Consider the following 13,395-nt stretch of genomic DNA (forward strand, 5'->3'; position numbering starts at 1 on the left):
GGTAGTTGTTAAAGAAGCTACAGGAACTCTCATTTTACTCACTGGTCTTGCCTCTTCCCGTCATCCGCCCTCCTTCACCATCAGGATACAGGGAGGATACAGTGATCGTGTAAGGAGTGTCAGGCTTCAGTTTCTGCAGGACCACACTGTTCTGCCGTCCTCCTATTGTGGTCTTGAGTAAAACAGGTCTTGATAAGCATTAGCCTTGTTCTCTCCACTTTGCTCATCTGTTAGAAAAAGCTCTTTCTACAGAGGAGCTGTTGTGAAATCCTTGCCAAGTTCTGGACTCATACACCACAGTGAAGGTTAAAAATACAGCTTATGGCATAATTTTAAATGTAAAATATTCACCTCAAATCATAAAAAGGATTCCATGCTTGAAATTAGTGAGCTCAAAAAGACATTTCAACTTGCTAGCCGCCAGCACTATGAAATTTCATCCAAAACAGATTTTACAGAAGTCTTCCCCAAAAAGGCATTAATCTAAGTGAGCTACAAAGGGCCTTTAAGATACCAAAGAATTGCATAATTTTAGAGGTTCCACACCATTCAATAGTATTCTTACTTTTTTACAGATTTTTTTATTTGCTTTAGAGACACATTAAAATGATTCAGCAAAAGATCTAAAGCTCTTGGTGTTTCCCCCCAAACACTGCCTTTCTATCTATCAGCCTTAACTGTGTAAACTACGTGACCAGACCCTTTCCAGGCCACACTCAGGCAGGGGTTGCCAGTTGTCCCCGTGATACCAGCCTTGTCATATGAAGCTTTTCAATTTCCTCCAATTATGGAGTTTGAAGTTTTTTATTCATTGCTTAAAGCCATCTAGCTATCTTGTTGAAAGAAAATTTGTACAATTTGTTAACAGCCTACCGAATTCAGATGTTTATGCCACACTAATTAAAATTGCATGAAAATGGCATGCTGCCCACATGAGGATGGCTGGATATGCTAGTACAGAGCAGATGTTTCCAACTTAGCACCCATCCACTCAAGTAGTCTGTGTTCCAGAGAAAACCTCAGTGAATCACTGTAATCATCCTCAGTATGAGCAAATTGAACTATAGTGGCTAATTTTCATAAATTTAATATTTGAAGTTATGAAAAAAGTATCAATATCAGTACAAGCCATTTTTATAAAAATTTAGTACATAAATCTGCAAGCATCTATATAGAAGCACTAGCCTTATGAGTAAGCAGAGGGGTGTCTACTCCCATCCAACTTTCTAAAATAATTCTAGAATTAGTGATTCATTACTTTGATGAGTTCATGGACTAGCATTAAAATGCAAATACCTCTAAGAATAACAACTTAAGGGATTTGATAGTTTCCAGAGGGTACGTTTTTGAGACTCTTTCTAATGATAACAAACAGCTGAGGGGCAGTAAAAAAGACTCAGGAGAAGCAGTTGGAGCATCAGTATCACCAAGAAAGGAAATGTTAAGGACAAGCTTTGCCTGCTTTATAATTTTACCAAAATCTGACCTGGCACAGAAAAAAAGAAGTTCTATTTCTGAAATTAAAATATTATTCCATCTAATTTGTTTTATATTATTTTTATGTAAAAGTTATTTGACTACAGTTGATATTTAGTTTATTATTAATAATCTATTTAACTAAAATAGACAAATTCTCAGTCCAAATGCATCATACTACCTAAGACGAGCTATGGAAACCGCAAAAGACCAACTCAAAAGTCACACTAGGGATGCGACGTTTTCCAATCCAACTAAGCCTGCTTACCAGGTGGTATCAGAAACCTTGATCACACAACTTTAACTACTGCCAGTCTCCACCTCTGCTAACACCTCTAAACTGGTAAGTGACCATTAGCTTGAGCCCAGCAAGTCAAATAATCAAAGATTAGTAACACATTTCTCTCTAAGGCTATGTAAGGAAATGTTGTAGCCAAAAAAAGCCAGCAGAATTCTGAACCTCACCAAAAGAGGTATTTGAAATAAATCAGAAAGCACACCCCATCTGTGTAGAAATCATGTTTCCTGACCTAGGATAATGTATGCAATTCTAGTCACATACTTTACAAAAGGCAAAGCTGGAGAAAAGCCTAGAGCAGATAAATAAAGTAAGCAAGGTAAATGTGCAAAGGCTCTATTAAATAAGGAAGACTGGGAAGTTAAAGAAGATGAAGGCTGAGTTTACAGTCCCACCATCTTTCTTGGGTACCTCTATTTGGATAATAGAAAAATGACAGATATTATGAATTAGGTGAACAGGCTTCCAGATCTGGAAATAAAAGATCTAGAAGATACTCTATGACATGCAAAAACCAAAAACAAATAAATAAATGAATGAATGAATGAATGAATAAATTATAATAAATAAAAGAAAATAAACTTCATAGGTGAGTTCAGCAAACTTTCAGCACTTGATTAAGTTAGAAAGATGTACTGAAGATCTACATAGACTCAAAAGCTATCTAAGATACCTACATGGATAACTCAGCCCTAATAGATTTTAAAGAAATGTAGATGCATTACAGCACATGCCTGATGCTTTGAAGCTATTATGAAGAGCAACTATCATCTCCCATGAGAACATACAGACAGAGTGCCAGCTAGAGAGTCAGATGATTCCATACAATACAGTAAATCTTGCATCCCTTAAAAAAGTAAGTATGATTACTAAACACTGAGAGTGAAAAGAGTTTGAGGAGGAATGGGTAGAATTTATCCAAGTTACCATTTTTAAAAAATAAATTACCGTTTGTTCATTGCCTTCCCCTGCTGAAGGCTGATAGGTGATTCTGTATTTCTGCACACGACCACTAGCAGGATCCCACTTAACAGTCAAGCTGTTAGATGTTGCATTGTACACTTGGAGGTTTCGTGGGCCACTTTTTGGAGCTGAAAGAAGATTGTTGAAAAACAGAGTAATCACACAGAACAATGCTTCCTCCCAAAATATCTATGGTTCATATGATTCCCACAGAAATCAAAAGAATTGTATTATCTCTAGGTTTAGAATTAAATTTGACCCCATAGTAAAAATGGTCATTAAATTGTAAATGACTCCTTGGTATTAACTGAAGGTTTGTGACCTCCCAAAACTCATACGTTGAAGCCCTAACCTCCAACATGATTGATGGTATTTAGAGACAGGGCCTTTGGGAGGTAATTAGGATTAGATGAGGTCATGAGGGTAGAACCTTCATGGTGGGATTAGTCTTTATAAGCAGAGACAAGAGGGAACTCTCTCTCTCCACCATGTGACAACAGTTAGGAGATGGCTCTTTACAAGCCAGGAAAAGAGCCCTTACCAAGAACTGAAACAGCTGACACCCTGATCTTGGACTTTCCAGCCTCCAGAATTGTGAGAATATAAATTTCTGTTGTTTAAGCCATCCAGTCTGATATTTCATGACCACCCAAGATGACTAACACACTCATTACCAAGTAGTAACAAAGCAAAATTTTTTTAAAAAGGCCTATGTAAAAGAGGCCCCCCATCTGTAATTAACAATAATTCATTGTATACTGTCAAATGGCTAAAAGAGAGGAGCTAAAATGTTCTCATCACAAAGAAATGACAAATTTTTACAATGATGAATTTGCTAACTACCCTGATTTGATCACTACATATTATATACATGTATTGAAATATAACTCTGTACCCCATAACTATGTATAATCAATATATTTCAATTAAATAAAAGTAAATAAGTAAATAAAAGAGGTCCTAGTCAACCCTGAGATTTAAAAACAGGAGGCCTATTCATAATGTATTCTATGGTGTTTTTCATTCATTCATTTATTATTTGTTCATTCAAATAATTCAGCAAGTTAAATTCTTACCTTGGGTTGTTAAGGGTATCAAACGCACTAAAATAAAACAGAATTTGGGGGAACATTACTAATATAGCCGTAGCTCTACTTTTAAAATATTAACTCTAAAATATCAATGTCCTGTTTGAAAGCTGAATACCTACGTGTGCGCTCACTGCCAGTCAGGTCATCGCTTTCTGATTCATCAGGATAGATGGCAGTGACGGAAACTTCATAGAGAGTGTTGGGGTTCAGGTTTTCAAACACCAAAGTATTTTCATCTCCATTTAATATGGTCTTGGAGAAAGAGTACAAAAGCATACCCACACAAAGTTAAGTCTCCACTTATACACCCTCAATGGCATTTTGTTGACATCATTTAGCTAGATGTTCCTCCTGCTTTCATGCATGCCATGAGCTCAAATGTCATTAGTAGGCAAAGATGCTTATCCAGAAACAAAAGTAATACATATTTCAAACAAGTTTCCCTATAATGAAATGGAACACAAAACAAAGAGAGAGGAAGAGAGAGATAAAGAGAGTTAGCATTACCTCCATCTTATCTGAGCTTCCAAAAGGTGCCCAGGTTATTCTGTAGAGAGATATATCTGAAGCTCCATGATCCCAAGTTCCTCTGAAACTCTCTGGTGTTACTTCAGTAATCCTTAGGTTTGTTGGGGCCGGCACAGGTCCTATCATGAGAAAAGGCAGCACTAAGTTTTTGAATGTGAGCTACAAATTTAATATAATAAAACTGCCTTGTTTTATTTTAATGGACATGAAAAAACTGAATATATTGCTTAGAACCAAATAGTTTACCAATTTAATAAAATAAATGTAACACAGAGCTCTGGAAACTGCAAGCACTGTATGGATATTATAAGTTATTATTGACATCCTATTTAAAAAATGATATTTTTAAAGGTACCATTTAGTAATACTCTTCTAACTCAGTGGTTCCTAACCATTTTGTGTCTCAAACTTTTTAAGAATCTAAAGAACAGATTCTGGAAAATAATATCAGAGAGCTCATGGACCTTCTCCATGTATGATCCCAGGGACGTACATGAAGCCAGGATTAAGAGATCCTCCTTCTTACTGAAGAATGTCATAAACTAAGTATGCTGCTATATTACGCATTCAAGATGATGTCCAAGAAAATAGTTATTCGCCTGTTGTTCAGAATTTGTTGTTCTAATACCCCCAAATTAACAGCAGCTTTTTTTCCTGATTCCTTTGCCTCTTTTACTACACCTGTTATGTTTATGCAAAGCTGTCAGTCTATTCATCTGCATCAATTCTCACCTCCAGCCCTGGAAAGAACTGATGCCAAGAAGACAATTGAAATTTCTAAGAGATCTCACATGGTAAGAAAATAGCAGAGTCAAAAAGGAAGAAGTAGATATGCCTGATGTGAATACTAGAAAATTTAATATTACATATGTGGCTTCCATTATATTTGTTTGGAACACTGCTGGCTCCAGACCTAAATTTTTTTTCACCACCATTTGGATTAGGTTATTATGGGCCAAGCATGGGATTAAGTAATCAGGTGCCAGGCACTGGAGATACGAAGTTGAACAAAATAAATGTCTCTGCCTTCATTAGAAGGGAGCAAGGGAAAAGTAGAATAGATAGAAAAAGACCAACAGGCAATAATAATTTAGTTAAATACCATGGAAGTACCATGAGAGGGAGAGAAATTGACATCCCTCAAATCTGGAGCAGAATAGAAGGGAGGGAAAGTCCCGGGCAAGCTGTCCTGTGTCTGTCCTGCCACTCCACTGCAGTGGTCTCCCCTTCCTCTGAAATCTGATTCTATAGCACTGTAGTGTGCCTATAATTAACAACAATTTCTTGTATACTCTCAATTAGCTAGAAGAGAAGATCTCGAATGTTCCCAAGACAAAGAAATGATAAATGTTCGAGGTAATAGGAAAAAAAAAAATCAGTTGCCAGGGTTTCAGGAGAGGAGGGATGGACAGAGGGATGAACAGGTGGAGCAAAGAGGAATTTTTGGGCAGTGAAACTATCATATATGACAGTGTAATGACAAAAACATGAAATTGTGCATTTGGCAAAACCCATAGAATGGTACAACACAAAGAGGAAACCCTAATGTAAAATCAAATTAATAATGATACATACACATTAGATCATAATTGTAACAAATGTGCTACCCTAATATGTTAATAATAGGAGAAACTGTGCGGGTGGGGAGTATGGGAACTATCTGTACTTTCTGCTTAATTTCTCTCTGAACCTAAATTGGCTATGAAGATAAAGTCTATTACTAAGAAAAAGAAATGGTGAAAGATGGAACACTTGGTTACATAGAAAATAAGTGAAAAACAATCTATAAACCTAAGCATTATTAAATAACTGGTAAAAATAGTATTAAAAAATGAAATGACCCAGTGAGTTGAGCTACACATGCATGTAAAATGTTGTTTCCCAATCATGAAAAAAGCAGGAGTATAACTCACGCGTGGTTTCCTGAGCAGACACCGGAGGAGACTCCCCTTCATCATATACTGCAGAAACGCTGACTGTGTATAGGGTTTGTGAGGAGAGGTCTCTGAGGGAGGTGCTGGCTCGTGATCTGTCCACCTCTACCTATAATAATTACAGAGCAGTGGAACTATTTTTACAAGGGGTTTAGTTTTGACATCGCTCTGTTGTTTACCATATCTCACAGCACAAGAGTGTAAGAACTGTAATACGAAAAAAGCAGTGATTGCCAATCTGCAGAAGAATTGACACTAGACACAGTTTAAATGTTTCCAAAGTGGAAAAAAAAATGTTTGTACCAAAGCTGTATCTGACTCGATCGTGTGGCAAATAGTAGCTGCCTATGGTTCAAACAACCTAACCATTTTCACCTGTTTCCTTCGTATCACTGCCCTGATGCTTTTGGAAATGTTCTCATAGGCATTATTCATTTGCTATGCACAAGAACCTTGTAAGACCCACTGGCCATTGTACCCCTTTTGCAATGGAAACCCAGAATTAAAGGAATGTGTGCACACGTACCAATTAGCTTTTGTATAATCCACAAATGACAGCAAAACCAGTAACTGGATGCTTAGGGAAACTATTTCTATGTTCCAAAAATGCCTCTGAGATTTGGGCATTCATACTCCCGCATATATACACAAGTTTTAAACCCATTTGCTGGTGAAGCCCCTTCAGTTTGCTCCCACCCTGAATCAGGTTGTCATGGAAACAGGTCTCCACCCCAACGTCATCTCAAAAATATTCAGTCCCAAAGAGACATTCCTCTAATAACATATTCCTCCTTTCTCTATATCCTGCTGAACTATTATCTTCCTATTATCTGACAAACATCCTTCTTCTTTCCTACATCCTCTTGCTACCTTTTATTTTTAGAAACATTATGACATTTTTTAGTAATTCATAGAATGGAGAGCATCGTATAAGGCATCTAGATAACAAGGAAATACCATTTAGATTCTATAACTATCTACTAAGGGATGATGTTTTAAAGATTAATATCACACAGCAAAACATTTCTAAACTAAATACAAAGCGACTTCAAAAAGTTCATGGAAAAATAGAATTGAAAGATAATTCAAATCATTCCACAAACTTTTTGAAGCCCTCTTGTACTATGAATGCAGTCTGATATATTATTGATTTTCCAAAAGTGCTGAATTAATATCACAAGTTTTCAACACTACACTAACAAAATGACAAGTATTCAAAACATGCTATCATCTGTACTTGATAAAATTCTTTTGTTAAACCTGCTGAGATAACAAATATTTCCTCATCCATTCTAATCTTCAACGTACCTCTTTCACATCCTCTTCCGGTGTTTTGTATCGAACAATATATTTACGCACTTTTCCAGGCACAGGTTCCCAAAAGACGTTCATGGTGCTGTGAGTCACATCTCTGAGTTTCAGATCTTCAGGTCTGGGTAGAGGCACTGGAGAGGCACAAGATACTAGATTCAGATGTGGTTCTCAACCGCAAAGCTCTGAAGTATCCACACAAGCTTTTAAGAAGCTGTTTGGAGAAAACTTAATGGTGTGCAGCAAAATAACTGAAAAAAAATATTAAGATGATAAAAAGTACCATGATTCTACCAGATAGAGCTGAATTCTTCTTAAGAAAGCTTTTTTAAAAATAGAATAAATTTAATTTTTTGTTATAATAATGCTAACTTCTCATTTATATGTTAATCTACTCTATTTAAATAAGCTGTGACTTGCTGTTCACTCATAATAAATCATAATTCATCATTAATGTACAGCTCATGCTTTTTAATCAGATATGTAAATCAGTTAAAATAGAAAGCAAAGTCCATAGAATTATGCTCCCTTAAGAATGTGACAGAAAAACAAATGGTTACGAGAGAGAAGAATGAAGATGGGCCAATATAAAGCATCCATAAGCTTATAAGAAAACACATAGATGCCTAAATAGAAGAAAATCCAAATGATAAATTTTCACCAAGTCAAACAAAACGTTACCTTAAAAAAGGAGGGAAGAGAATTAAAAACGAAAAGATTTTCTCTTGGTATATGAGATATATCTCCTCTCTCTGGCTGCCCATTTGACCATTTTCCTTTGTCTCTCATTTGGACTCTGTACATCTCTCTCCCTGAATCTGTCTCCACTTCCATGTTTTTGCACTTCATCCCTTCAAAGTTTTTGTCTCTCTGCATCTCTCTGTGTCCTCCCTTCCTCCACTGCTGCAGTCCAGTGCCATACCCAAATCCGTGACCACATTTGTCTTTCATCCCACTATGGCTCTTGGGGCTTCTCTCTCAGCATGTCTATCTCCATCCCTGGCTGACTCCCTACTCTTTCCACCTGCCACTATTCCGTTTTCACAAAACCACCAGCTCCAGACAGGGTCTACCACATAAAAGATGACTAATATATATGTATTTGTTGTCAGTGAATTTATGCTAATCTACCTTGCATAGGCTCTTTTACTTCTCTGCCCCATTAGGCTTCTGTCTCCTCAGTTCCTTTCCCCACCTTGAAGTTCCTTCCAACTTCTTAATTTCCTCAGAAATGTGGGCTGAGACTCACGAAATTTAAACCAAGTCATCTATCCCAGCATGTCCACTTCTCCAAGCATGAAACAAAATACCACCTGGGTATGGCAAGGATCCTGAGTACAATCATTGTCACTTTCCAAGAAAAAGCACCTAAATAATTAGCCAAACAAGGCAGAACTACAAAAAAGACTGACCAATACACACATGAGAAATGCAAACCATGAAGGAGTCCATATGCTCTATACTGCTTTGTATTACTTAGTGGTATATTCCCAACACCTAGCACAGAGAGTGGCATATCATAGATGATCAGTAAGTTTTTGGATTGGGTAAATTGATTAATTCATTTAATTTAAACAAAATTATTCACACATGCCATAGAGTTTCTATTTCAACAAGAACTTGGAACATCTAGATCCTAAACCCAATATCTTCATCCAAAACTACACTCACCCAACATTCCCATTCTCATTAATGCTACATACAATTTCATAGATCGAAGACAACACCATCTGTAAGATGCACCATCATTATGTTCTATGCCATGACTGACACCTTGAGAAGAGCAATAGTAAGACACCATTGATTGTAAAATACATCTCAATATCAGGCATTTTAAAGGTGAAAGAAAAAAATGTGCATCCTAGAATCAATTCAAGACACTGCCATAACCCTAGAATTAAGGTATTTATTTTCTAATTTGATTGTCAAAAATAACTCCATAATTTATGCACAAGTTATCAAATTATTGATAGCATCATGTGAAAGAAATTCCAAATGAATGTTATGTTTACAGTAAATAGAAGGGAAGGAAAACTAGCAGTATCTTACAGGTAAATTCCCGAGCGGTGACAGGTTCACTAGTGAGGTCGTGCAGGGCAGCCTGGACCGTGATGGCATACTCAGTGTTGGGCAGGAGGTCAGTCAGCTGCATATCATTCACAGTTGGCCCCACACGCATCTGCATATGGATGTGCCCAACAGAAAGAAGACGTTCAAACCAAACATTTCCACTTACTGGGGATATCCAGTTGAAGCTTTATTTGTAACCATTAGCTTATAACACAGCTTTTACTTTTCATTTACAAGAACTGTATTTCTTTTTTCATGCCAACATTTTCTAAAATCTGTCACAGGCCACAAACCTAATTTCCTATTTTTCTGTTTTGTCTGTAAAGTTATAAATGAGTTCATATGTAATTATATTATAATGGGGACTGTGCAACTATAAAGTCTCAGGAAGACCCAGTGATAAGGAAACAAACCTCTCTCACCTCTTTGGGTTTTGTGGATTCTGTGCCCTTAACAGGTTCATATGACAAGTTGTAGCCGGTAGCTCCTCCCACTGGCTGCCACTGCACGTGCATGGCGGTAGGGCCAACGTCATAAATGTTGAGACTGACTACAGGGACTGGCACTATCCAAACATAAAAGCAGACATCAGTCTAATTCTCTTCATTCCACTTATCTTTTCACCATTGTTTCCTACTTAATTATTGATATTTGTGTATGATAAATAGGGAATGGGTTGCTGTGAGAAATCAATGAGTTAATATAATCTTCTCCCCCTCCCCCCAAAAAAAACATCCAATCTCATTGTTCATTGCACTTCATACTCGGGACTGCATGTTACAACTGTTTCATAGAGGGAAAAGTTTTTAACTTTAGATTGCAAATGGCATTCCAGAGAGTCCATATGGAAGCCAAAATAGATACCAACTTCCTGAGACTTTAATCTCTGTTTCTGGAACATCACTGAGTTGACTATTTTTATTCTTTGATCATGGAACTTCATACATAAGTAACCAACACAGTACTTTATTTCATCTTTCTTCAAAAAAAATACACTTAAAATGAGAGTGCCATATATTAATAACTGGAAATAGGGGATTTATAAGTTTTTGAAGACAGGCCCATGAGGCAAAAAAAGTTACTATCTCTTTTTTACTTAACACCTATATAGCTTTCATTATTTTTTGCTTAAAGACTGAGTTTAAAGTTTTAGAGAATTATCATGTTAATCCTGACAATTACAAAATACATTATTTTCTGCTTCCTATGATCTAATATAAAGGGGTATAATGGAAGAGATAAGGACTTAAGGAACCGAGCAGTAGTGAAGTCAGTTTTTGCCATGGGAAGAGTAATGCTTTTATAAGTGGTTTCCATTCTTTTCTCTGGAGCCCACCCAAGAAGCAAGAAGGTGGCAAAAGTATTCTCAGATGGCCTTGGAAATGCTACCAGGAATAGGAGGGAGGAACATCTCCCCCAAAAGCTCTACTCAAAGTCAAAGCCATTAGAGTTTCTCTAGTAAAGGCCAGGGGTCGGAGATCAGGACAAAAAAGGGGGTGGGTGGGAGATCTCACTGCCAGCAGGGAGATCTGGCCGTCAGCAGAAGTGAAATAAGTCACCTCTGCACAGCTCCTCTTCCTAATCTTAGTCCCACTCCCCACATGGTATCTTTCCTTGTGTCTTCTCCTCAAAAGCTTTGTTCCTCAATAAAATGTCAGCATATAACAACTGAAGAAAGATTTAAAGTATTATGCCCCTGAAAGGTACATCTGCATTTTAGAGATTCTCTTGAAATCAGAAAATCTCAAGACCCTAAGAAGTGAACAATACTATTAAAGGTATTTTTCTTTCTAAATTATAATGGCCCTGATGACCCATTCCACCAGTGCCATCTCATGACAACAGAAGCAACCAGTAAGAGTGGAAAATGACAGAGTATTTATTTATTGAGTACCTGCACAAAGAAGGTACTCAGTAAATATTTGTTAATAAAGGAATGATTTGGAAGGCTGGCAAAAATCCAACTAGACCATCATCTCTTGGAAGACAAAACAATAAGAAACTGTTTTCTTTTTTTTTTTTTTTTTGGTTTTTTTAGTTGACTTACGGGTTTTTTCTGTGCCCTTCAGAGGCTCACTATATTCATCTTCTACCACAGAATACACATTAACAACATACTCAGTTTCAGGCATCAGATCTTTCAGCACTGTGCTAGTTTCCAGTCGACTCACATAAAACTAGGGGAAAAAATAAAAAATGATAATACTTATGTTATAATCAGTTTCCTTTTTCTGCTATACTTATTTAGTTAAGTAGTTAACTACAATGAGTTTAGAAATTATATTTCAATGAGACCATTGTCCTTTAAACTTGGAAACTACCAGATTATAATGAGATCTTGGATAATTCATATAATTTATTCTCGCAGCTGTTGTTTCCTTATTTGTAAAATGAGTGGGTAAAACTAGATCATCTTTAATCTTCTTTGCCAACTCTATGATTCTAGTACAAACTCATGAATAAACCAAGCATCCTGTAATTGAGTTTTAATTAAAAATCATATTGATATTCTGCAATTCTTAGAAACCGTAAGAATTTAAGGAAAGCACTTTCCCTTTAATTAAGCCCAAAGGGAAGTGCTTTCCCAACAATGAATAAAAAGCACCATTTTTGAATCAGTTCTGCCTCTCTCTACATCCCTCTTGCCCCTCATCCAACATTTTTCTCACAGCCATAATGAGGAGGACCCAATCTTTTTATCAGGAACGATGGGGTACAGGTGCTTTCTACTCACTTCTTGACGTTTTCCTCCCGACACCGGGTAGTATTCCACCTTATATCTATCCACACTGTCAGAAGGAGGTGTCCACCTCACTCTAAAAGAACGATGAGTTCGCTCAGAAATAACTAAGTTAGAAGGTGCTTCCAAGTCACCTACACATGGAAATAAAGTGCATACACTTTTTTCATTATTGTAGCAAAATCAGAAATTAGATTGAAACAATACTAGTCTCCATATTCCGAGCTTTTGCACATTTCCTTTCAGATACTAAGTAACGTCAATAAGTCAGTATAGAAACCCATTGCCCACAAGACCTCTCTGAATGGGTAGCCAAGGGGTTTTTCAGCCTCAGAAGATTCTAACCTGAGTTCATTGTCTTTCCTCAAAACTTGATCCTCCACTTCCTTACACCACCACCAGTTTACCAGTCACCTAGAATCAAAACTTCTGAATCTCCTCTCTCTACCCTTGTATATATAATCAATAAACAAGGATTTAGGTCCTGACAACTGAGCTTCTCCATAGTTCCTATCACTATTGGCACCACCAAAGTTCACTATCCTCATTATCATTTTGATTATATATAGTCATGTTTTATTCCCTTGACTAAAAGCTATGCTCTGTGAGGATAGAATTGGTTTCTTATTCATGTTTAGTTCACTTACATGACCTAGTTCTGTAATAAGAGAAACTAACCACTTTCCCACTCAAGAGAGAGTGAAAACAAGTAAGTATTTAAACTTGGGAACATCCTATTGCTTGTGATTGTGCTCTCTGTAAATAGATACAGATGAAACGGCTAATGCATAACAATATCTGCAATAAATATCAATGAAAATAAAAATACTAAGCTCAATATGACTAACAGGCGGATGTTCCAAATAATAGTTCAAAGAGAAAGGAATTAATCCAATGACTCCATGAGCATGGCAAATCATTCTCAAATAAACTCTTTCTACTTTCTTTGTAAGCCAAAACAGGGGAAAGCATTTCCATTCTTAG

The 13,395-nt window shown here is 36.7% G+C and overlaps 1 protein-coding gene across 1 annotated transcript in view; it reads right to left on the reverse strand.

The window, feature by feature from the left end:
- The window catches only part of COL12A1 (collagen type XII alpha 1 chain), a 106,812-nt gene that overhangs the window by 46,280 nt on the left and 47,137 nt on the right, over positions 1–13,395 (reverse strand). The window contains exons 21-31 of the mRNA XM_063096287.1: positions 12,406–12,545; positions 11,719–11,848; positions 10,094–10,236; positions 9,651–9,780; positions 7,599–7,735; positions 6,270–6,399; positions 4,336–4,475; positions 3,948–4,080; positions 3,814–3,840; positions 2,723–2,865; positions 43–172 (exon numbers count right to left, since the gene is read on the reverse strand). Of these exons, the coding sequence (XP_062952357.1) occupies positions 43–172; positions 2,723–2,865; positions 3,814–3,840; positions 3,948–4,080; positions 4,336–4,475; positions 6,270–6,399; positions 7,599–7,735; positions 9,651–9,780; positions 10,094–10,236; positions 11,719–11,848; positions 12,406–12,545 (1,383 nt within the window). The remainder of the gene's footprint in view (positions 1–42; positions 173–2,722; positions 2,866–3,813; positions 3,841–3,947; positions 4,081–4,335; positions 4,476–6,269; positions 6,400–7,598; positions 7,736–9,650; positions 9,781–10,093; positions 10,237–11,718; positions 11,849–12,405; positions 12,546–13,395) is intronic.

This window comes from Cynocephalus volans, chromosome 5, assembly GCF_027409185.1.
Source record: "Cynocephalus volans isolate mCynVol1 chromosome 5, mCynVol1.pri, whole genome shotgun sequence".
NCBI classification, from domain to species: Eukaryota; Metazoa; Chordata; class Mammalia; order Dermoptera; family Cynocephalidae; genus Cynocephalus; species Cynocephalus volans.